Source organism: Capricornis sumatraensis, chromosome 3 (assembly GCF_032405125.1).
Source record: "Capricornis sumatraensis isolate serow.1 chromosome 3, serow.2, whole genome shotgun sequence".
NCBI classification, from domain to species: domain Eukaryota; kingdom Metazoa; phylum Chordata; class Mammalia; order Artiodactyla; family Bovidae; genus Capricornis; species Capricornis sumatraensis.
Genome location: NC_091071.1, coordinates 165,374,248 through 165,396,692, shown reverse-complemented (window position 1 = coordinate 165,396,692; position 22,445 = coordinate 165,374,248). Strand labels below are relative to the sequence as shown.

At 56.0% G+C, this 22,445-nt stretch overlaps 2 protein-coding genes across 6 annotated transcripts; one reads left to right on the top strand and one right to left on the bottom strand.

The window, feature by feature from the left end:
• The first annotated feature begins 9,752 nt into the window (after window positions 1-9,752).
• On the top strand, window positions 9,753-14,981 carry HPCA (hippocalcin). The gene is made up of 3 exons (XM_068968834.1): window positions 9,753-10,130; window positions 14,656-14,761; window positions 14,884-14,981. The coding sequence occupies exons 1-3, from the start codon at window positions 9,753-9,755 to the stop codon at window positions 14,979-14,981; spliced, it is 582 nt and encodes a 193-aa protein (XP_068824935.1).
• Window positions 14,982-16,041: 1,060 nt separating this feature from the next.
• TMEM54 (transmembrane protein 54) lies at window positions 16,042-21,965 on the bottom strand. Of its 5 annotated transcripts, none has more exons than XM_068969302.1 (6): window positions 21,950-21,965; window positions 19,560-19,753; window positions 17,143-17,202; window positions 16,802-16,990; window positions 16,503-16,667; window positions 16,042-16,146 (listed from the first exon to the last, which is right to left on the bottom strand). In XM_068969302.1, the coding sequence occupies exons 1-6, from the start codon at window positions 21,963-21,965 to the stop codon at window positions 16,042-16,044; spliced, it is 729 nt and encodes a 242-aa protein (XP_068825403.1). The 5 variants fall into 5 exon arrangements, with proteins under 5 accessions (XP_068825403.1, XP_068825404.1, XP_068825406.1 ...); XM_068969303.1 differs by having other exon boundaries at window positions 16,042-16,116; window positions 16,533-16,667; XM_068969305.1 differs by having other exon boundaries at window positions 16,042-16,116; window positions 16,533-16,667; window positions 16,802-16,891.
• Between the last annotated feature and the right edge of the window lie 480 nt (window positions 21,966-22,445).

The window sequence follows — 22,445 nt, the reverse complement described above, 5'->3', positions numbered from 1 at the left end:
GGCTTAGCCTCTGGCCTCAAGCCCCCTTGTTTCCTCAAGTTCTGCCTAAGAGGCCCAAGAGGTTAGGGAACCAGGACGCTGGCAGCTGGATTCTCGCCTCCTCAGGAAGGGCAGGGAGCCGACAAGTGAACCCAGGTGGCTTTGCCAGCAGGAGATTCCCAGTGGGTCTTGCTCTGGCTGTTCAGGGTTCCTTTTCTACTGACTGGGAGAAATCAGTAGAAGGCAAGTCCTTGCAGTCCTTTGGGCCTCCCTTCACTCCATGGCTGGAGGCTGGAATGGGGATTCAGAGCTGTAAGTTCAGGAAGCCTGGCATCCCAGGTGGGAGGCCTCCGCTCGGGTCCCACCTGCTGCCAGGCACCCCATCTGTGTTTGTGGGTCCCAGTGTGAGTGCTCTTGGGTCTGGCACCAAGGGATCTGGTGGTGAGAGCAGGAGCCACATAGTCCTGGGCTAAATCCTGGCTACTGTGTGACCGCAGGCAAATTGTTCTATTTCTCTGAGCCTGTTTTCTTACCAGGCACCTCTCAGAGTGGTGGTGCGGGGAGCATAGGAGATGTTACATGTGAAAAGGAAAACGCAGTACTGGGCGCATAGTAAACAGTGTAAGTGCGTGAAAGACGCTCAGTCATGCCTGACTCTTTGCAGCCCCGTGGACTGTAGCCTGCCAGGCTCCGCTGTCCATGGAATTCTCCAGGCAAGATTACTGGAGTGGGTTGCCATTTCCTGATCCAAGGGATCTTCCCAAAATATCATTACAAAGTGGAAATCCTTCATTTCTCCAAGTCCCTCCCTGAGCCTGAGTGGATAAGGGTGGCATCATGTCTGGCAGGGTGGTGTCCTAACCCACTTCTTGGCTAGCGGGCACATTGTACGTGTAACTTAATGGGCAGGGGGTGTGGGCCTGCACATACGTGCACTAGGCGTGCGTGCATAGGCAAGGATGTGCATGGGTATGCATGCGTGTACATCAGGCTCTCCATCCCAGGGGTTCCCAGGGCACATGCGTACCTGCGCATACCCGTGCAGTACCCCTGCACTGATTCGGGAGGCCCCTCTGTGAGCTGTTACCATGGAAACAAAGAGGCAATCCCCAGCCTCGGGAAGAGCCTAAGATACCAGAAATGAGAGCTGACCCTGTCTTCCCAGAAAGACAGAGCCAGAGCAGGACGCCCTCGGGATTTGGCAACCTCAGCCTCCGGGTGTTGGTTGGCTTCTGGGACTCTGCATTCTTTTGAACCCTCTAGAAGCTCTCACTTCTCCACAGCATTCCAGTCCTCCACAGCATCCCAGCCTTCTGGAAAGAGCTCAGGAAACAGCTGAGTCCCTTCTTGGATGTGGCTCAACCCCTGTGCCCAGGCTCAGGCAGGGAACGTGGTCTCTTTGTTTCCTGTTCCATAAAATAGGAATAATCACACATGCCAGCAGAAGCCTCGAGCTGGGATATTACCTTTTCTCTTGCTGGGGGCCCTGGGCTTTAAAGCTGTATGAGTGTACACCGCAGAGCCCTGGATGCTGCAGAGCAGCCTCCTTCATGTACATGACCCTCCCAGGGTCTCGTGGGCTCCTCCCAGCAACTCTGGGATGGAAGCTGTTCCCAGAAGTGGAACTGGGGCTCCAGGAAGACACCGCTGGCCAGGGGTGGGGTCAGGTCTGCTGTCCCCATGTCCCCCAGAAGGAGATTCACACTGGCCATGAGTACTGAGTGCAGCTTTCAGCTTGGGCAACCCCCTGGGGCAGAGCTGGGCTGCCAGAAGGCTTCTGTAAGGCAGGTCCCAGTGGAAGAACCATCTTTTTAAAATCTTGACTCTAATTTTGACTCAAATCTCAAGTGTTCTACCTGCAGGTTTTAATACATCCAGGCAGAATTGCTTCTGAAGTCACAAGTGGACACTCAGCCTCCTGCCCTTCGTTCCACTTTCAAGAGTGACCATTCCATTTGCTGTGAACCCAGGAACAATTTTCAGAGAGTCAGAGATGGACCGGGAGGGGCAAATCTGCCAGAAATGAAAATGCCTGAGAAAGATCTGAGTGCTTATCTGTCAGGAAAGCTGTCTCAGAAGGGGTTCCTTGGGGAAGGGACAAAAGGATGCGCCTGGCAAGGTGACTTAGGGTAAGGCACCGTCCCTCTTTGGCACAGTCGGAAGCCCTTCCAGCTAAGAGGTGCTTACACCAGCAGAGGGATTATTGTGCAGGCAAGGGTTGGTTGGGGCCTGACCCCAAGGTCACTGCTTCACCTCTAACCCCGCCTCTAACTAGGTTAAACTCACATGCAGGATATGGGGGTCAGGGAGCCCCTTTGCCCCTGCCTTGGCTCTAGATCCCTTCTCTAGGTGTTAGGGAGATCCTGACCGTCTGGTAGAGGAGGAGCGAGCTGGTGAGGAGCCATAGAAGGAAGGTGGAGAAGAAGAGCCAAGACAGGGGTCTTGGCCTGAAATGTCCACCTACTCTGGTAGGCGGTGGGAAGCCATGGAAAGTTATTAAACAGAGAGGAAGGGGATTAGATTTAGAGAAACTGAAGGCAAGAACTGTAAGAGAGCCAGGGCCAATCTGATGAGGGTGGGGGGCAGAGGAGGTGGCAAGGAGAGAGGAGGACAGGCCTGAGAGATGTCCCTAGTAGACAGTCTGACTTGGGAAGGAATCAGGTGTGGGAGTTAAGAGCAGGAAGGGGTCCTGGTGTGGTGATAGAGGGGGACTCAGGCACGGGGCAGGCTGGGGTGGGAGGTGATAAACTGGATGCTGGTTGGCTTGAGTCTGAGGTATGTCTATGGGTTTCTGGGAGCAAGTCCAGAAAGCAGCTGGAAATGCAGGTTTTACAAAAAAGGAGCCAGAGGGTCAGAGGAGTTGTTTTTGTTCAACTTATCAAGGCTGGGAAGGGGCCACTTCGAGATCTGAGCCTGGGTCTATTGCCCTCCTTCATAGTTAGGGTATGTCCCTTCATAGTGAGGGCCCAGCAGAGACATAGCCCTTCCCTCTCCCTGGGGGTCCTGGCTTCTGGGCTTGGTAGAGAGATCAGTCTTATCCATGAGGAGCCTCGGCTTCAGAGGCCGGCAGCCTCAGGGGCTCTGCCTGCTGCTCTGGGGAGGGACTGTCTACAACCAGCCCCAACCTTCTTGATCATCCGTCAGCAGGGAGGCCCTATTAGCAGCCTGGAGTCCGCCTGTGTGCAGGCTCAGCGCCCTGAACTTTACAGGCTCCATCTCATTCAATCCTCATAGGCCCCTTCCAGGGAAGGGCTAATATTATCATTTCCATCTTACAGATGAAGAAACCCATCAGACCCATGGTGGATTCATGTGATGTATGGCAAAACCCACAATATTGTAAAGTAATTATCCTCCAATTAAAATAAATTAATTAATTAAAAAAAATCTGCCAGAGGTGAAGGGCCTTGCCGCCTTCCACCGTGGGGGTGGGTGGTGGGATAAGGTTTGGCCCTGCTCCATGGGAACTGAGCCCCGCCTGTAAAGTGAGAGCCTCCTGCCCCGCCACAATCCCCTGCGCCCACCGCTGACTTCAGGTCTGCGTTGCAGGACTTCCCCATCACCCCCACCCTCCCTGCTTTCTGTTCCTCTCAGCCCAGCTCGCCCAGCTCCCTGGGAACAGCCAGGCCCACCCCCTCCCCCTCCCGGGCTGTGCTCCTGGCAGCTCCGCCACCCCGGGCTCTGGTCCGGGGGTGGTCCCCGGCAGTGAGGCGGGCAGGCAGAAGCTGGGATCAGATGGGCTGAGATGCAAGGTATCCGGAGACCACCCGCCATCCCCCAGGCTCCCACCTTGAGGTCCACCGTGCCCCAGACTGGGGTGGGCAGGGCCCTTTGGAAAGGGGTGGCTTGAGGTTTTAATCACTTTATCAATGTTTGTTTGTGTAATTCAGCCCTTGAGATGCTTTTCCCTCCATCTGTCCCCACCATCTGCTCCCATCAGGATTTTCCAAACCATTTGGGACCCAAGAGGAGAGGGTGGGGGCTGTGCCTCTGAGGGGGGCTAGGGAGGGGCTCCCTACACCTGCCTCACTGAGAGGTTCCAGAAAGGGACCTGGGCCCCTGAATCACGTGGAACTAGGTTCAAACTCTGGCTTTGTCACTTTCTTGCTGTTTTACCTCAGGCGGGTGACTTCAATTGTCCTAGCCTCAGTCTTCACATCTGTAAAATGGCAGTCACATTACTGACTCCTCAGCATTAATTTGGATCAATGTTAGCCGCTCAGTCATGTCCAACTCTCTGTGAGCCCATGGACTGTTAGCCCACCCGGCTCTTCTGCCCATGGAATTCTCCAGACAAGGATACTGGAGTGGATAGCCATTCCCTTCTCCAGGGGATCTTCCTGACCCAGGGACTGAACCGCGTTTCCTGCATGGCAGGCAGATTCTTTACCATCTGAGCCACCAGGGAAACCCATTTGGATCAAAGGAGGTATGCAAAGCACTCTGCATACAGTAGGTGCTCAGGAGAGATGAGGTCCCCTTTTCACTCATTCCTCACTTAATTCTTTCAATGACTCCCTCCTGCATTGTCCGCTCTCCTGGATGCCTCAGTCTGGGATGGAAGGGGGCTGAGTATCATCGGCAAGGACACCCCTCACCTCTACCCCTGCCAAAGGCCTTCGTGGAACCCTTCCAATCCACAGGGTTTCAGGGTTGCTGGAGCCTCATCTGTGTTAAGCTCATGTCCAGAATCACCCACTCCCAACCCCCAGGGGCCAGTGAGGCAATAAGTGAAGCCGGTCTCGTTCGTACTCTGGTTAGGGTTTTTGATGGGAGATGTCAAGGTACGCAGGTCACTTCACCTTTCTGCTCACAAAGGGGAAGAGACTTGCTCCAGGGCATCCGAAGTGAGGGACCCAGGCCTTCTGACAGCTTCCCCTCTGCCCGCCTTTTCCAGACTATATCTTGGGGCACTAGGTCCTGGGCCAGTGGCCTTGGTAGACAGTGTGGGGAACCCCAAGTCTTCCCTTTGGCTCAGAGGTCTCCCAGTACTTCTTAGGACCCCAGGAGGGGAGAGGTGGCTAATGGGAAGCAATCAGCAGAGCCTAATAGAGCCCAACTCTGCCCTCTCCCCCTACCATCCACCCTACTCATTTGAGGTACTGGAAAGTCAGAGGGATGTGGGGTACCCGAGGTGAGGAAAAGACATAGCCCCATCTATTTGGGAGTCAGGCTGCAGACTGGAGGTCCTGAGGGCAGGGCGTCAGAGTCACCTGCACAGATAAGAAAAACAGTGGGTGGGGGAAGTAGGCTCCCAAGAGGCTGAACCAAAAAGTCAGCCCACAGGAGGTGAAGCTGGGGTGGGGGAGTGGGAGGAAGCAGAGTGGCAGGGCAGCCACTGGTGAGGGAAAACTGAGACCCCACTGGAGAGGAGGATCCAGATCTGGCCGGGAAGATTCTCAGGGTTAAGGCAGGGGAGAGGGGAAAGAGGAGGAAAGAGGAGGAGCCAAAGGCAGGTTCCTCTCCCAGCCCAAAGCAGAGCCAGGATTCCAGACCGGCTGGGGAGAGGGGTGGGAGCTTGTCACTCAAGGATCCTGAGTGGCAAGCCTCTCCCCACCCCCAGGTCCGCTGGCAGGAGGCATCTGGGAACCACCCACGCATGTCTGGCACCTCCACAGGGGTCCCAACACCAGAGCCAAGGCGCACAGAGGAGGAGCTGATGTTCTGAAGGGCCCAGCTGCCCCCAACCCCCATAGCCTGGCTCCCCAGCTCCTCCAGTTGAGAGGTTGAGACTCTGTTCATTCATCCTTCAGCAGGAGAGACCAAGGCTAGACTTGGACGACCCGAGAGGCTTGGTCTGAGCCCCGGGGAACCAGAAGGGTCCCAGCTGCTGCCACGGAGGTCAGATGACAAATGATGTCAGCTCACCTTCAAAGTAGGTCCAGAAAGCAGACCCATCTCTGCCACCCTGGTCATCTTTCACCTTGCAAGGGCCTGCTGATGCCACCCTGGCCCCCACTCCTCAAAGTCAGTTGAGGACAGAATGCCTGAGTAAGCTCAGACCCTCCCAGTCTGCTCAAAACCCCAAGCTCCCCATCTCACCTAAAGTCCTTGCACCACCACTAACCCAACCTCCACACACTGATCTCAACTTTCCCCAAAACATTTATCTAATACACTATAGAATTGACTTGTATATTATATCCATGCCTTACCGTCCACTCCTGTGATCCCACTGCCTAGAACAGTGCTGGGCATAGAACTAATGCTTGATAAATACTGGTACAATGAATGGATGAGGGCACATGGATTCAAGTCCAAGCCCACTCATTCGCTGTCAGACACTGGAAAATATCATTTAACCTCTGTGACCTCAGTTTTCTCATCTGTGAAGTGGGACAATAAGGATCATCACCCCTTCCCTGGAAATACTGAAAAAGCAAAATTTGAGCCCAAGATGTTGGATTGTTGCCCAGGCTGGGGGAAGGAGGATGCAGCCACCGTTTTGGCAGGAGAAGCTTAGATAGGGGTCAGCGACTCTGGAAAGGGGCTTTCCTGTCTTCAGGCAGGGGGCCTACACACCTCAGAATTCCCCAGGGTGGAGATGCTCCCTAGCCTTCACTTATTGTAATCCAGGGCAGGCACTGGCTGGGGAGGGAGCAAGAGGATTTCTTGATTAGAGTCGGGGGGGGGAAATGGGAAGGGCAATTTAGATCGATGTTAGGAGGTGGGATTCATTCTGAATGGGGTCCTGGGCAGGAGATCGGGTGTGACAGACAGGAAATGGGGCGGTGCTCTCTAAGGCAGAGGTGAGGTAGGGGGCGTGTCTGCTCCCCCCTCCCCACTCCACCCCCCGACCCAGACCTCAAAGACTGGAGGAGTGGGCGCTGCCCCTTCTCTGAAGAGCTCCGTTAGTTCCGGAGTTGAGGATTAGGGGCAGGGAGAGTACCTAACGAACCGCCCAGGATCCGAATTCCGCCCTCGGAGGGACGCCAGGTAGGGACCGGGAGGCAAGGGGCGGGGCTGTCGGGGCTGGTTCTCAGTTTAAGAAAGAGGTCTCTGGGCACTGACCAGCCGCCCCACTCCCCAGTTCCCCGCAATCCCCACCCTATTCAGGCTACCTGAGTCCAGATGCTGAGATGGAGACCTCTTGTCTTCGTCCCCCGGCCGGGTGCTTCCTCGAGAGGGCGCCCCCTTCCCTCTCCCCCGCAGGGCGGGGGCGGAGCCTAAACCAAGGCTGCCCTCGCTCTCAGGGCTGGAGGGAAAGGGGAGGAACGGGGAGCCCCCCAGGGGAGGGGCCCGGGGCGAGCGCTGCGGGGCGTCTCCCTCGCAGGCCCGCCCCCCGCCCCCCGCCCGCCCCTCCGGCCGCCTCTGCCGCCGCGCGCCGCAGCAGCGCCGCCTTCCCTGCGCAGTCGGTGTCTCCGCGTCGCTGGGTGAGTGGGGGCCGCTCGGCCGGGGCTAGAGGGTGCGAGGAGGGGGCATCCCGGAGGCGGGGGCCCACGTCCTGGACTCCCCAATCCTGCCGCTCCCAGACCTCCCAGGAATTTTCCCTCCGGGGACCCAGGGAGTGGGGCTGCCCCAGGGAAACACGCGGCGCTCTCCAGGGTCCTGACCACCGAGTGGCCAGCTTGGGAGCGGCGTTTCGGCCGCCTCGGGACGCCCCCTCTAGGAGGGACCACGCGCCCGGCGCTCTCCCAGAGCTGAAAGGATTGAGGCGAGGGCCAGGGCGAGAACTGGGGAGAGGTTTGGAGAGGGTCTCCGAGGCGGGTTTCTTAGACTCAGCTTAGGTCCTTCCCATTTTGGGGACCGGGGTCTTCGCGGAGACCGCAGAACCTTCTGCCACCCTCGTTTCCAAGTCTTCCAACTGGGAGGGGGGCAACTCTGAGGGTGGCAGGGAGGAGGGGGCACTGGAAGACCTTTCCTGCCCAGCGCATCTCTCTGCCCCCGCCCAGATGACCCAGTTCCTTGGACCTTGAGGAGGGGACCAAGGGACACACTCGGCCGCCCTGGCCCCCGGCATTTCCTCAGTGTCCTCCCACACACTTGTTCAGTGGGTCCACAGCCTGGGGCAGGAAAGGTTGATTTAGAAAAGAGGGCCACCAACTTACAGAAACATGCGTGTGACACACTGCTGAGGACACACATAGGTCCTCCAAATGGCCACACAGGCACATCCTCCTCACACTGTGATGGTGCACACCTAGTCACATGTACATATATGCACTGGCACAGATATGAACTGAAACATGCAGGCAGACAAATGCAATGCAGAAGCCAGGGACAGACATGCATGCGTGAGCACACGCACTCACACACGCTCATACATAAGTGCACATGCACGCACAAGGAATCCTCCTCCCCCCTGCTCTATCTCACAGCCCCAGGCTGCAGGGGGGGGGGCTGACGAGATTCACCTGCATACACCCCTACATCCCTGCCCAGAATTGCCTGGCTGCCTCCTCTCCAATACCTTCCCCTTAGCCCTCCACAGTCTAACCTCTTGCACTGAGGGAGCCTTTCTGAACTAGATGAAAGGTTAAATGTTGGGGGATGGTTGACTGGCTAGGGGTCTCCCTGGAAGAGGAGAACTTCACAGGTCTGAGAAGGGTTGCAGCTCCCTCTCCTGGCACCTGGCACCCTGGGTAAAGGAAGAAAGATGGCAAGGGTGTCTGAGGGTCCCACGTGCAGCTGGCCATGTGAGGGTTGTCGGCATGGGAGCTGGCTTATGATGCATTCATGAGACATGTGGGGTCGTGGGCTGGTGTGTCTTGATGCACAGGGTATGGGAGTTGTGTGTGTGTGGTGCTGTGTCAGTACGTATGAGCTGTGGAGCAGAGGGAATGTTTCTGTGTGTGGAGGCATGGTGACCCTGGGTGTGTGTGTGCTGGGTGCTGGCATGTGAGTGGCAGGGGAATCTGTGTGGATTTGGTGAGCTGTTTGAATAATAGACATCAGTATGTATTCATTTGTTTACTGTTGGCATCTGGATACCTGTAAATCTCTTTTATTTGTTTAACACTTAGGTAGCACTTATATGTGCAGGCATCTAAGTTCTTCATATGTATTAACTAATTTAATCCTCACAACAATAATGAGGTAGGTACTATTACCCCCACTTCACAGACAAGGCAGAGTTTAAGGAACTTGCTCAAGGTCACATAGGTGGTAAGAAGCAGAGCTGGAATTCTAACCCACGTGGTCCGGCTCTGGAGCTCAGGCTAATACCTATCTTGTTCTGCCTCTTGTCAAGCACACATGTGTGGGAGGGAGAACAGGTCAGTGTTTGGGTTGCAGGTGTATTTTATGTGAGCAGGTGTATGTGATGCCGTACGGGGGCAGTGGGCAGCAGGGAGGAAGACCAGAGGGCCTTTTTGCACCTGGCTGGCAACGCTGGGAGTTAGCAGTGTGTCTCCATGGCTGTGTGACTTGAACCAGGTCACCTCACTTCCTTGAGCCTACCGTTTCATCTGTAAAATGGGCTAATCGCTAGGCTTCACTTTGTGAGGGCGAAGTGGTGTACTCCTGGGAAGGCTTGGTAGCTGGCACTGAGAAGGGCTTCAGTAAAGGTGAGCCCCTTCTCTTCCTCTCTCTCCGGGTCTGTTCCCTGCGGAAGTAGAAGGTCTGGGGAAATGGTGTGGGGCTGACAGAGTGGTGGGGTGCTTGGCAGGCTGTGCAATCTTGGGTCAGCTCCTCTGTCTCTCACCGGGTCAAAGGAGAGCCTGGGGTGGCTCGGGATTTTCTTGGAGTGTTGTCAAAGGGCCAGGAGGGCCTGACTGCTCCTCTTTGTCCTTTTACCCCCCTGGGGGACCCAGGTGGGACTTGGCTCGGTGGCTATGGGCAAGCAAAACAGCAAGCTACGGCCAGAGATGCTGCAGGACCTGCGGGAGAACACAGAGTTCTCCGAGCTGGAGCTGCAGGAGTGGTACAAGGGCTTCCTCAAGGACTGCCCCACGGGCATCCTCAACGTGGACGAGTTCAAGAAGATCTATGCCAACTTCTTCCCCTACGGTGACGCCTCCAAGTTCGCGGAGCATGTCTTCCGCACCTTCGACACCAACAGCGACGGCACCATCGACTTCCGGGAGTTCATCATCGCGCTGAGCGTGACCTCGCGGGGCCGCCTGGAGCAGAAGCTCATGTGGGCCTTCAGCATGTATGACTTGGACGGCAACGGCTACATCAGCCGCGAGGAGATGCTGGAGATCGTGCAGGTGGGTCCCTGGACCCCTCAGAATGCCAGGCGCAGGTCCCAGCAGCTTGCACCCGCCAGCCCTCTTTACCCTCCCGACAGTCCTTGTGGGTAGGCTAGTGGCAGGTGCTCTTCTTATAGCCTATTTTTTAAAGTCTTTAATAGGAAGTAATTTCCGATTTAAAGAAAAGTTGGGAAAATTTTACCCTTTATCCAACTTCACCAATGAACATTTTATCACATGTGCTTCATCAGTATGTGTGTGTGTGTGTGTGTGTGTGTGTGTGTGTGTGTGTGTGAGAGAGAGAGAGAGAGAGAGAGAGAGATGTTCTGTTGTTCTAAACATGACCCTCTACCCCTGAATACATCAGGATAGATTTCCTAAGAACAAGGACATTCTCTTACATAACCCATAATATGATTATCAAAGTCAGGATGTTTAACATAGAAACAATGTTATTATCTAACTTACAGACCACATTGAATTCTGCCAGCTATCTCAATAATGTTCTTTATAGCATTTTTTTCCTCTGCCCCAAGATCACACATTGCATTTAGTCATCCTATCTCTTTAGGCCACTTTAATCTGTAAGAGTTCCTCAGCCTTCCTTTGTCTTTCAAGACTTGACATTTCTGCAGAGTACAGGCCAGTTGTGTTTCATTGATCCCAACTTACTCAGGAGGAAACGGATGCTCAGAGAGGTAAAGACATTTGCTTGAGATCACACAGACTGTGAATGGGCCACCTGGCTCGGTCGCCCACATTCCATCTGGATACCCAGCCATCTTCCAACTAATTGATTGAGAGCCCACTAAGAGTCTAGTACTGAGTGAAATCCTTATACTCATAAGCTCAGTACATCTTTACAACAACCCCATGAGGCTCAGAGAGGTGAAGTGGCTTGCCTAACATCACACAGCATATAAGTGGAGTCAGGTTCAAGTTGGCCAACACTCAGAGCTGCCTCTTTAAATGGGGATGGCTAGGCATATCTCACAGGGCGACTTAAGGACCTGTTAGGAATGTCCTAGGAGAAGGCAATGGCACCCTACTCCAGTACTCTTGCCTAGAAAATCCCATGGACGGAGGAGCCTGGTAGGCTGCAGTCCATGGGGTCGCTAAGAGTCAGACATAACTGAGCGACTTCACTTTCACTTTTCATTTTCATGCATTGGAGGAGGAAATGGCAACCCATTCCAGTGTTCTTGCCTGGAGAATCCCAGGGACAGAGGAGCCTGGTGGGCTGCCATCTCTGAGGTCACACAGAGTCGGACACGACTGATGTGACTTAGCAGCAGCAGCAGCAGCAGCAGGAATGTCCTATCTTAGTACAAATTTAAGTATAGCATGTTAGCTTTATGTCAAAAGTCTTCTAGAGTGCCCATCCCCTCAGGACGTTGAGGTCCATCAGAGATCTGGTTCTATTACCTAGTCAATTCCTTGTTCACTTTATGAACCTCTGTTTCTTCACCTGTAAAGTGAGGGTGTTAACCCCTACTCCCAAGGCTATTGTGGGTATAAAGCAAGGTGGGAACGCTAGCAGAGGGCCCGGCAGATATTTGGCTCTCAGTAAACGTTAGTAATTGTCAGTTGGTGTCTTCTCTTCTGCACACTCTCCACTCCAGCCGGAATGGCCTTTCTGACATCCTCAGAATGCGCTACTTTGTACAGGCTCTTGTTCCTTTTCCTTCTGTCTCTCTGAATCCCTTCCCTTCTGGTCCCTCAGCACTGCTAACTGCCCCCCTCCCAACTCGTCCAGCCTCTATTGGACTCTTGACTTTGGCTTCTGGGTCTGCTGTCTCCAGCTAGAATAGGATGGGCTACCTTGGGATGTGGTGTCTTCCCGATGTCTATTACTAGGGAAAAGCCTTAATGATTGTAAGTAACTCCCCTGGGCCAGGCAATAACTCTCTAGCTGATGAACAATGGGGAGTTCTCGGGGTCCTGGTGGAAGGGGTGGGGTAGCCAGGGTGATGGACAATCTCTCAGGGACTGGGTAGCAGCTCAATACCAACCAATCCACATGAATGTCCATGTTTGGCCACAGAGTGTGGCTGCACTGGTGTACACTGGTAAATGTCAGCCTTGCTGGAAGCTCCAAGCCCAGGGCATTGGTCAAGCCAGCACCATTCTCTGGACATCCTCAGGATCCCTTCCAGACTGGCCTCTGCTATTTAGACAGACCCTGGTTTCTTTTACAGCAGCCCAGGGGCCCCAGACAGCCAGTGCAGACAGAACTCTGCAAACCCTAGTGACTGATTAATTACAGGTTGGCTCCAGTGAAACAATGAGTGAGCAGTAATTCCAGACAATTAATTAGGAAGCCCAGGAGAAGGCCAGTCACAGGGGAGCAGTCACTCTCTAAGTTACTCACTCAGTCCTTCTCAGGACCCAGCCCTGAGCCAGGTGGTGGGCATACTAGAGGGGAAGAGACCTTGCCTCAGTCTCTTGGAGCTCCCGTTCTGCTGGGAGAGACAACTGTGCAGGCCACACTGACCAGCTCAGTGACAGGGGTACGAAGGTGACATATGAGAGTCCAGGGGAGTGAAGGGCAGGGAAGACCTGAGGATGCGGTGGATGAGTAATGATTATAGTATAAGCTGCTGTTTACTGACCACTTACTGTAGCCAACTATATATATTATCTCATTTAATACTCTGGATGGTACAAATGAGGGAGATATGATTACTCCCTGTTTTACAGATGAGGAAACTGAGGTTATATACTTGTCCAAGGCTACAGAGCAAGTGATTAGTGGAACCAAGATGCTATTCCTGGTCAACCTTACTTCAGACACCCTGTTTGGAGGGGTCGTTAGCACTCCAAAACCATCTATCCAATGACTAAGAGGGAGAGGGTTCTAATCTGGTCTCTGCTGTCAGTTTCCTTTCTGAGCCTCAATTTCTTGTCTGGAAAATGGGGATCTCAGTACCTGCTTTTCAGGGCTATTGCAAGGGTGAGAATAATGTATGTAAAAGTACCTTGCACATAGCAGGTGTCTGTATATGGTAGCTAGTATTATTGTTCCAGGCAGAGGCTATAAAACCTGAAAGGTGGAGGGGTATTTGGATATGGCAAAATCATCTACTAGGGGAAGCCGGATGGTGGAGAGCAGGGACCAGAGTGTGAAGTGCCTTGAATGCCAAGGGACAAATGTTTGGACTTGATAACAGGGCAGTGGGAGGTGCCAGTGTCTTTTAAAGAGGGGAGTCCCTGCCAGATGCCAGGCACCCTGCTAAATTCAGCAGGTCTGGGTACTTTGTTCTTATCTGTATGCTGGGGGCAAGGAGCAAAGGCATAAAATTACTTCTGGAGAGGGGTCCCCAATGGAAGCGCTAGGGCAGCATATGGGCCCTGACCCAGCCTGCATCAGAGAAGGCCTCCCTAAGAAAGCACCATGTAAGCTGAGCCCCAAGGAGGAGTGGGAGGCAGCAGAAGGAGCGTGGGGCAGCATCCAGAAGGAGCTGGGTGCACGGCAGGCCTGGAGGGAGGCCTGTGTATCACGGGAACGAGGGGGCGGCCCTGGGCTGGGGACGTGGCAGTGGAGATCTGTGTTTGGAAAGAGCTCTCAGAGGTGGCCCTGGGAACAGACCCGAGAGAGGCCGGAAGAGACCACAGCGGAGGCCAAAGCTGGATCTGAAGCTAGGGAAGTTTATGGTCTGGGAGAAGAAGGAAGGCTTCTCGGAGGAGGTGTCAGTAGCAACAAGCTGGCAGACTGAGGTGACCAATCTGGGTCCCTGAGCTCCAGGACTGCGGGACCCAGCCCACAGGCCAAGTCCTACGTGCTCTGTGTACATTTAGCGCAAACCCCTCCCCTTCCAGTCGCCTCCGTAGCTCCTGCACCTGGCGGCTGCGGTCCTCCGCCCAGCCACAGCCCAGGCGGTCCCCGCCTCCGACTGATGATCCGTGCGTTTATTTGCATAACATGCCCCGCCCCCTGTGGACCTAGCTGCTTCCCGCCCTCCAGCCCTTAGGGCGGCCCTGCGCCCCCTGCCGGCCACAGTGGCGTCGCAGTCCAATGCCACCCACTCCTGCCCAGCGCTCCCTGTCGACCATCGAGGGCTGGCCACTCGGAGTCCCGGTTTCTGAGAAGCGGCTCTTCTAACCTGGTGCTTAACTGGGAACCTTCGGCGTCTGGCACAAACTCCTTAGTTGGGAGTCCCGGACCCTTCGCCATCTGGGCCCCGATGTCCTCCAACATCTCTCCTGACCCCCTGCTTTCAGCCAGCCCCAGTGCCCACTCAGAGCTTCCCTCTGCGAGGCCTTTGTGCATGAACATTCCTCTGCCAGCAATTCGTTTCCCACCGAACGCTCCAGAGGAACTTGGTCAGGGACCGACCGCTCCAATAGCCCCCTCTTCCGGGAAGCCTTCCCGGTCACTCCTTCCAGAACTCCCCAGCTCCCCACGCCTCCGCCGGCCCCTCTTCGTCTCACTTCGTTCGGAGCGGTGATCGTCAGCGCACCTACGGGCGTTTTTGGATATAGTTGGGGGTGGAGGGCTCAAGCAGACTCCCCTCACGCTCTGCCTTCCCCACCCGCCCCCCAGGCCATTTACAAGATGGTTTCGTCCGTAATGAAGATGCCGGAGGACGAGTCGACCCCGGAAAAGAGGACCGAGAAAATCTTCCGCCAAATGGACACAAACAACGACGGTGAGGAGGCAGGGGCGGGCGCGGCGGGCACCACTCCCCCTTCCTATGCCGCAGCTCTGCTCGGCCACCCCTAGCTGCTGTTGCCTTCTCCCCCCATCATTGCCCCCCTCCTCGCCCCGCAGGCAAGCTGTCCCTGGAGGAGTTCATCCGCGGGGCCAAAAGCGACCCGTCCATCGTGCGTCTGCTGCAGTGCGACCCCAGCAGCGCCTCCCAGTTCTGAGCGAGAGGAGCCAGGTTTCCCCTCCCTGCCTTCACTGACCCTCTCCCGGCTCTCAGCTTCCTCGCCCTTGTGTCTATCCAGGCTGGGGGGCAGATGGCCACCCCCAGGGTCTGCCTCTTAGTGGGGGAAGCCTATAGGGAATGGAACCTGCTGTCCCCCCAAGGCCCAAGCCAGCAAGTGGTTAGCACCCTCTCCCCACTGCCCCACCCCATCCATCCAAGAGGCAATTATCAGCCTTACGCAATGATTGAGACAAGGGTTCTGGCCTGGTCTGCCCCTCAGAGTCAGCCCTCCCTTACCTAGATATGCGGACTTAAGCCACTCTCCCCTCCCCTGTATCCCCCACCCCCCAGCCATGAGGCCAGACTTCCCTCCCCCAACCATGGGGCAAGCTCCCCCACCTCCACCCCCACCCTTGTAGATCTCAGCCTTGGTGGAGCTGGGAATCACACCCAGGTAAGGAGCTTGTCTTTTTATTTGGAGGGGAGAGAAGGATTCCAGAGGCCTAGAGGCCTAGAGGCTTGAGGAGAAACCATCTTTGAGCCATCCTTCCTGGCAGGAGGGCCTTAACCCCGCCTGCTCCTGCCCTTGCTGGCCTGGAGCAGGTGCAAGAGGGAAACCTCCGGTTTCCAGCCCTCCAGCTGTGAGGCCCAGGATCCCACGCCTGCGTTTTGGCATTGTGATGAACACAGACCCACGGACCCCTCTTTGTATCCCTCAGATACACACACAGACCCACAGACAGACAGGCAGACACAACTGGAGGCCCCCCCCCCACCTCAAAGCGTCCTGTATGGAAAAGAACAGACCCCCCCCGGCCGTACCCTCCCCCGCTGCATGCACCCACATGGAGCATCTCTGTTCTTTTTAATGACTTCAGAATAAAGTCTCCTTTCAGTGCAGCGGGCTGGGTGGCCGGAGGAGAGGGGTGAAAACCTCCCCCAGGTCCTGGAGTGGCCATTGAGCCCTCTTGGCTGGCTCCAGGAATACTGGCCTGATCGCAGTGTGGACTTGGTTGCAGGGCCCCAGTGGCTACGGGGCCTGGATGAGGCATCAGCTGTCAGAGGGTCATGGGGCCGGAGCTAGCGCGGCTTGGCAGGTCAGGGTCCTCCACGGGCTCTGGACTCTCCTGCATCTGTGGAGACACCAGAGGCTGCCAGGCCCACTGGGACATCCAAGAAGTGGGAGGAGGGGAGGCCTGGGAGGATCTTTGGGGTGAAAGGATACCATTACTCTCTACTATGCAAGAGCGAGGCCAAATGCCTGCAGTGCCCCCAGTTCCAGTCCAGATACCTCTCCTCCTGCTCAAGACTCATCCTGGGGCTTAGGAGAGCCAAGTGTCAGCTGTGTGACTTACCTGGGAGAGCTGAGTTCTCCGAGCCTCTGTGTTCTCCCGTTTGTCCTGGGGGAGAAGACTGTTGCCCCAGTTTTCAAGGTAGGGGCCCTTTACAGAGTGGTGGGGGCAGATCAGCCTGAGCCCCCAGCAGGGGCTCCCAAGGGATATGGGGGGATTTTTAGGGCTTGGGGGGAGCGCTGGGTAGCGTGCCTTACCATGCGATGGCTGCTTTTCCCCAACCAGGGCCTCAATTCCAGCACCTGGTGGGCGAGCTGGGCGCTGCGGACAGCAAACACACTCTCTGCCACACAGAACAGTAACGAGATGCCCCAGAGACACAGGCTGGAGCTCTGCGGGGGGGGGGGGGGCAGAGATGGTCACCTGGGGTTGGGGAGTGAAGGGCGGGACTCCAGGGACCCTTCCCACCTCTGATGAGCCCCTGGTTGCCCCCTTCCCTTCCCCCAGCCCAGGCCTAAGCACTTACATAAATGCGTGTAGGGTCGAAGGGACAGTCGGGTGCCAGTGCCAGGCGTTCGGGGCCCCCAAAAGTGCAGGCAGCCAGCAGTGCCCGGCCCTGGGTGGCAAAGGTCACGGCGATCGAAGCCAAGAGGCCGAGAGCACAGGTCAGAGAGAGAAGGGCACAGGCCACACTCAAGCTAAACACTGTCCAGCGCTAGATGGAGAAGACCACTGGTCAGTGGACATCAGGCCTGGCCCCCTGGGCAGCTCTAGCCCCCGTGGGGTTAAGCCCTCCAAGCAGGCCAGACCCTTAGAGGTAGCTGCTGTCCCAGCCCCCGCAGAGCCATCCCAGGAGGCACCACGTACCAGGGGGATGCTGGGGAGGTAGCGTGACAGCACAATGACTGCAATGCCTGAGGTGATGACCTGCGGGGGAGACTCAGGTCAGCTCTGCTCCCGCCCCTCTCTGGGGGAGAATGAGCAGGGGGCCGGCTGCTCTCCAATAAAGAGTCCATCATCGCCCACTCTAGCCCTTCAAACCCTTACCCCCTGCTTAGCTTTGATCTCACTTCATCTGTTCAGGGGCGCTGTCTCTTCCTGCTCCAGCCCCGAAGTGACGCTTCTAAAACACAGTCACTCCCTGCCTACAACCTTCCCTGACTCCCCACTGCCTACAGCTATGTTTCTCAAACCTCCATATCCCAAGGGTCGTAGAGCCATGTCACAGGATATACATGACATGTCTCCCTGGAGTGGAAAAGGTTTTGGAAGAAACTAAGTAACTCAACTCGCAAGGAACTAAAAAAAACAACAACACTGTTACTTTAAAATAGACTAGGACACTTTATGGAGAATTCCAAATCCCTAGGAGTACGCTGAACGCTCCCAGGCTCTCAGTGACCTGGCCCTGTCCCATCAGGTTCTCAACTCCACCCTGGGCCAGGCTCTTCCCTCATCACCCTGGATGTGGACACCCACGCAGGGCCTGGCCTCGATGCCAGCTACACAGCGCCTTCTCAGGAACGCCCTTCGGCGCCTCTTCACCTGCTTGGGTTCTTCCTCCTGCAGGCCTCCCTAAACAGCCCTGGTCCCAATAGGCAGGGCGGCTCCACTATTAAGCCCACCAGCTGCCTTCTGGATCTTTTGGGCTCCACTCAGCCAGACTTCCTCCTTCAGTCCCCTCACTTGATCAGGCCAGGGCTGGACCCACATGAGGCCGCTTAGACTCTGGAGGGCCCAGTAATGCCTATAATTTGCTGTGCAGACACAAGTAAGTGCCTCAGACTCTGGGCGAACTAAGCCTGCTCAGCACAATGAGCTCATTTGACAGTCAGAATGACACTGACTTTGGCCGTCGGTCACACTGTTTCACAACTAGGGTGGCTTCTTTGTATCCGCAGGAGGTTGAGTGAATCCCTGAGTCTCAGTTTCCTCATCTGTAAAGTTGAGGATAAGAGCAGCCCTGTCTTGCAGGGAGCTGTGGGCATTACTTGAGGAAATACGAGCACAGCTGAAGTGGTCCACCCCAGAGCCCATCTCCGGTGGACCTTCAGCCCTGGGCTTCTGCCTTCTCACAAGGCTGGTCAGAGGAACAAAGTACAATAACAACACTACGCTTATGTGCACAGCCTAGCTCTATCCCACTGACAGAGGCTCCTCTACTTGCTGGGGCCTCTGATCCTCGCTTATCCAAGGCTTGGGGCCAGCAAGCTGTCTGAGCTTCACTTTGCAGGGGAGGGAGCTGGCTTAGAGGGAGAAAGAAGTCCCGCAGCCAGGAGGTGCCAGGGATGGAACTCAGACACTGATGTGAGAATGTTCCCCAAAGGCTGCTGACAGCTGGGAAAGGGTTTTGTGAACTTGAGAATACCAGACCCCTTCATTCTTATATTCATCAACCAGGTACTGACATCCGGTCATAACCATGGCTTCTGTTTATTGAGCCCGTATTATAGTCCGGGGCTTCCCTGTTGGCTATGCCTGCAGAATCTGTCTGCAGTTCCGGAGACCTGGGTTCAATCCCTGGGTTGGGAAGATCCCCTGGAGAAGGGAATGGCAACCCACTCCAGTATGCTTGCCTGGAGAATCCCATGGACAGAGGACCTGTCAGGCTACAATCTGCAGGGTCACAAAGAGTCGGACACTACTGACGAGACTAACACTTTCATTTTTGCTTCATTATGGAGTGGTAGCTATTCTCTTCTTCAGGGTATTTTCCCAACCCAGGGATCGAACTCAGGTCTCCTGCATTGCAGGCAGATTCTTTACTGTCTGAGCCACCAGGGAAGCCCATTTTATGATAGTCCAGGCCTAATGCTAAAGCTCCTGCCAAATTGGCTTTTTCAGTGTCTCCAGAGGAGACCGTATCCATTCCCACCTCCACACCTTGCATCTGCCATCCTCTATACTTGAAATGCCATCCCAGTTTCCTTTCCTACCTGCTGGCCCCAGCAGGCTTCCTATCCGTGTTATGGTCACTGTAGCATATCATCTTTGAATTCCTATTCATCCATCAAGACCCACCTCAGGGGCCTCCACCTCTGTGAATACTCCCAAGCTGAGCTGATGCTCCTTCCTTCTGTCCAACAGTGCCTTGACTATTTCCCTATTGCAATTACCATCCCCATTTTATAGATGAGGAAGCTGAGGCAAAGAGAGCTTGAGTGACTGGTCTGGTTGGTAGTGGTGGAATAGGAGTGAGTGCTCAGGGCTCTGCCTGCCTACCCTAGGTTGTGGGTGGGGACTCATCAAAGACCCTGCCAGCCCTCCTCCCAGCCTGGCCATACCACGATGGCAGAAGTGACAGAGAGGATGTCGACCACGCAGTACTGCAGAGCCACAGCGTCACTGGGGGCAGCCACGTAGCGCAGCACGGTGCCGTGGAGGAGAGCGGCTGCGATGAAGCTCACGTGGCCCAGCACGACCAGCACCAGCCCCGTCTTCATCAGTACCTTCCGGAAGTCACCCACGCTCAGGCCACCTGGGAGGGACAGCCACATCAGGGCCATGGGTGGGACTCATTCCGCTGGGCAGAGGAGGAAACTGAGGCCCCGGCAGGAGTGATGGGCATTAGGTTCTAAATCTATTTCTGGATGATTCAGGGCCAGTAGCTTGTCTTCTCTGAGTCTCAGTTTCCTTATCAGGGAAGGGGGTTCACGTTACTTTCATGGGAGTCCTTGGATCTCTAAGGTTGGAAAAGCATACAGGTGGTACTTAATAATAAGGAGTAATAGTCTTTGTTAGTGTTCAGGGTCATGAGTGGCACAGTCAGGATTTGAACCCAGGTCTCTAGCTCTAGACTTACAATCCTCTAAGCTTTGTATCCCCTGATTTTTTTCATCCCATATATTTGTTACATCAGTGTTCACTGAGTGCCTGTTCCATGCCAGGCCCTGAGGCACCATAGATAGCTTGATGGTCCCTGGTCTAAACACCAGGGAGCCCCCAGTTCACTGGGCAGGGATCAGGTACTATGCAGGACTCAGTTTGATGGATAGGACCTAGCACACAGTAGGGACTCAGCTCACTCAACCTTCTGAGTCTCCATTTCCCCATCTGCAGAATGGGAAGAATAACCCTTGTTTCCCAGTGGGGAAAGAGGGTCCCCATGAGAAGACAGACAGGAAAGGAGGGCATACCCTGGGTGCAGGGGCACTGGGCAGGGACACAGCAAGATGGGGAGGCTGGGGTCAAAAGAACATTGCATGCAAATCCTATCTGAGTGTCCACAGGTGGCTGCTCAGCTCCCATCTGCACACCTCCCAGGACCAAGGAGTCCTCCTCCCGGCTGTTCCAGATAGCTGGAATGTGCCCTGTGGTACCTGGCTCTGCATATGATGGCCCCTGGACCCACCAGCCCCTTCACTCTAGCCAGCTCAGCAAGACCGAAAGACTGGCCTGGGCCCTAGAACTAAACAAGCACCTCTTCTTCCTTTAGCTGCTCCTTGTGGAGCCTCTGAGTCCCTTTCCAGACCTCGATGTCCCCATCGGGGGCAGAAAGGAGGATTGGATCATGTTTCATATATGGGGGTTTTGCAGCAAGAAAGAAAGGAAAAAGGAAGGGAGTGCGGGTAGGAAGGAAGGAATCCCTAAATTGGATGTTCTTGGGGGCCCTATGCCAAGAGGAGGCCCCCAGGGAGCAGGGAGGGCTGGAGCTACTCAGCCACAGGCCCTCTTCATGACCCCCCACCAGCCTCTCTCCTTTCTGGGCCCCAGTTTCTTTCTCCAGAGGTAGAATGGGAAGGGGTTGGCCTAGCAGGTTTCTGAGACGCCTGCAGGATGCTCTGAAACTATACCAGATCTAGGAGAAGCAGAGGGCAGAAGACGGGCAGGACAGCTACCGCAGGACTGGATGGCGTCATGAAGATTAAGTGCTGGTCAAACAGGAAGGGGCATGGCAGCCTTGTCCCAGGAGCCTGACCCACTTCACCCGGTCCACCCACCTCCCTGGCCACCCAGACACACCAACTGGGCTCATGAGCAACAGGACCCCACGACCAAGACTTGGTCAAATCGGAGGTAGAGTGCCAGCATGGGGCTGTGCTTGGAGCACTGGACAGAGTCTCGGGGCAGTCCTGCTCAGGAAGGTCCTAGGAGGGGGTGCTACCCTCACCACTTTATAGATGAGGAAACTGAAGCTCGAAAGTGCTCTCGGTTAGAGAGTAGGGATTCCCCAGATCTGTCCTGTGCCCGCGAGCAGCATCACTGTGTCCAGGCAGTGAGAGGAGGGGACCCGTCTGTCTCACTCCTCTGTCTGGATCTGGGGAGCAGAGGGTAGGGAAACCGGAGCCCTCTGCGAGGCTAAGGGAGCCAAGGGCAGGCAGCCTCAGGCTCAGAACTCCCTGGGCTCTGGATACCCCTCCCTCCGCTCTGGCTTCTGGGGAGCGGGCGCTGCTTTCCTCCCATCTAGGGGGTCCCTCCTCCGCAAGAAAGGAAAGTGCAAGCGGGCAAGGTGCGACTCCACCTCGGGAAGATACCAAGAGCCCTCCTCTCGCCAGCTCAGTGCGAGGAAACTGAGGCCCAGAGCAGAAAGTGACCCGCAGAGAAGGTGGCCTGGACCGCGGGGATTCCGGGCGCCCACTACAGTGCTCCGCCCCTGCGGGAGGACTTGGTTGCGGGGTCGGGCCTCCCGGGCCGTCCCCCGACCCCTACCCCTACCCCCACCCCCGGCGCTCACCCAGGCGCAGACACATCTTGGCTCCGGCGCCGCGTCTACGCGGCGGCTTCAGCGGGGCTCCATCCCGGGCCGCAGCCGCCGTGCGCCCTGCAGAGCCCGCGCCGCGCCCACTTCCCGCCGGGAGCCCCGAGCTCCCGGCGCCCGGCCGGCCTCCCTTCCCGTCACCCCCCGGGCGACCCGGCCCCGGGAGAGCCCAGGCGGCTCATTTACATCCTGGGCCGGTCGGACCGGCTGGACGGCCCTTCCAAGGCCCGCCCTGCTGATTCACAGCGCTGGCCCCACCCACCTGCGCCGGCCTCGGGAGCCGGCCAGCGCCCGGCCACCGACTCCTCTAGCCCACCTCGTTCTAGGGATGCCCATTTTACAGGTGGAAACTGAGGCCTAGAGGAGTTGCGATCGTCCAGGCCAGGGAGTGAGATGGGGGCCTGGTGCGTGGTTGTCCTGACGGGTGGACATATGGACAGGAAAGCCCCTGGGTAAAGGCTGGGAATCCACT

What these genes read in the sequence shown, in the direction of transcription:
- HPCA (XM_068968834.1), top strand. Translation starts at nt 9,753, where the DNA reads ATGGGCAAGCAAAACAGCAAGCTACGGCCAGAGATGCTGCAGGACCTG. An exon ending in AGATGCTGGAGATCGTGCAG is followed by an intron (nt 10,131 to 14,655) that starts GTGGGTCCCTGG and finishes CCCGCCCCCCAG; the next exon opens with GCCATTTACAAGATGGTTTC. An exon ending in AATGGACACAAACAACGACG is followed by an intron (nt 14,762 to 14,883) that starts GTGAGGAGGCAG and finishes CTCGCCCCGCAG; the next exon opens with GCAAGCTGTCCCTGGAGGAG.
- TMEM54 (XM_068969302.1), bottom strand. An exon ending in CTGTCACTTCTGCCATCGTG is followed by an intron (nt 17,203 to 19,559) that starts GTATGGCCAGGC and finishes TCTCCCCCGCAG; the next exon opens with GTCATCACCTCAGGCATTGC. An exon ending in CTACCCAGCGCTCCCCCCAA is followed by an intron (nt 16,147 to 16,502) that starts GCCCTAAAAATC and finishes TGGATGTCCCAG; the next exon opens with TGGGCCTGGCAGCCTCTGGT.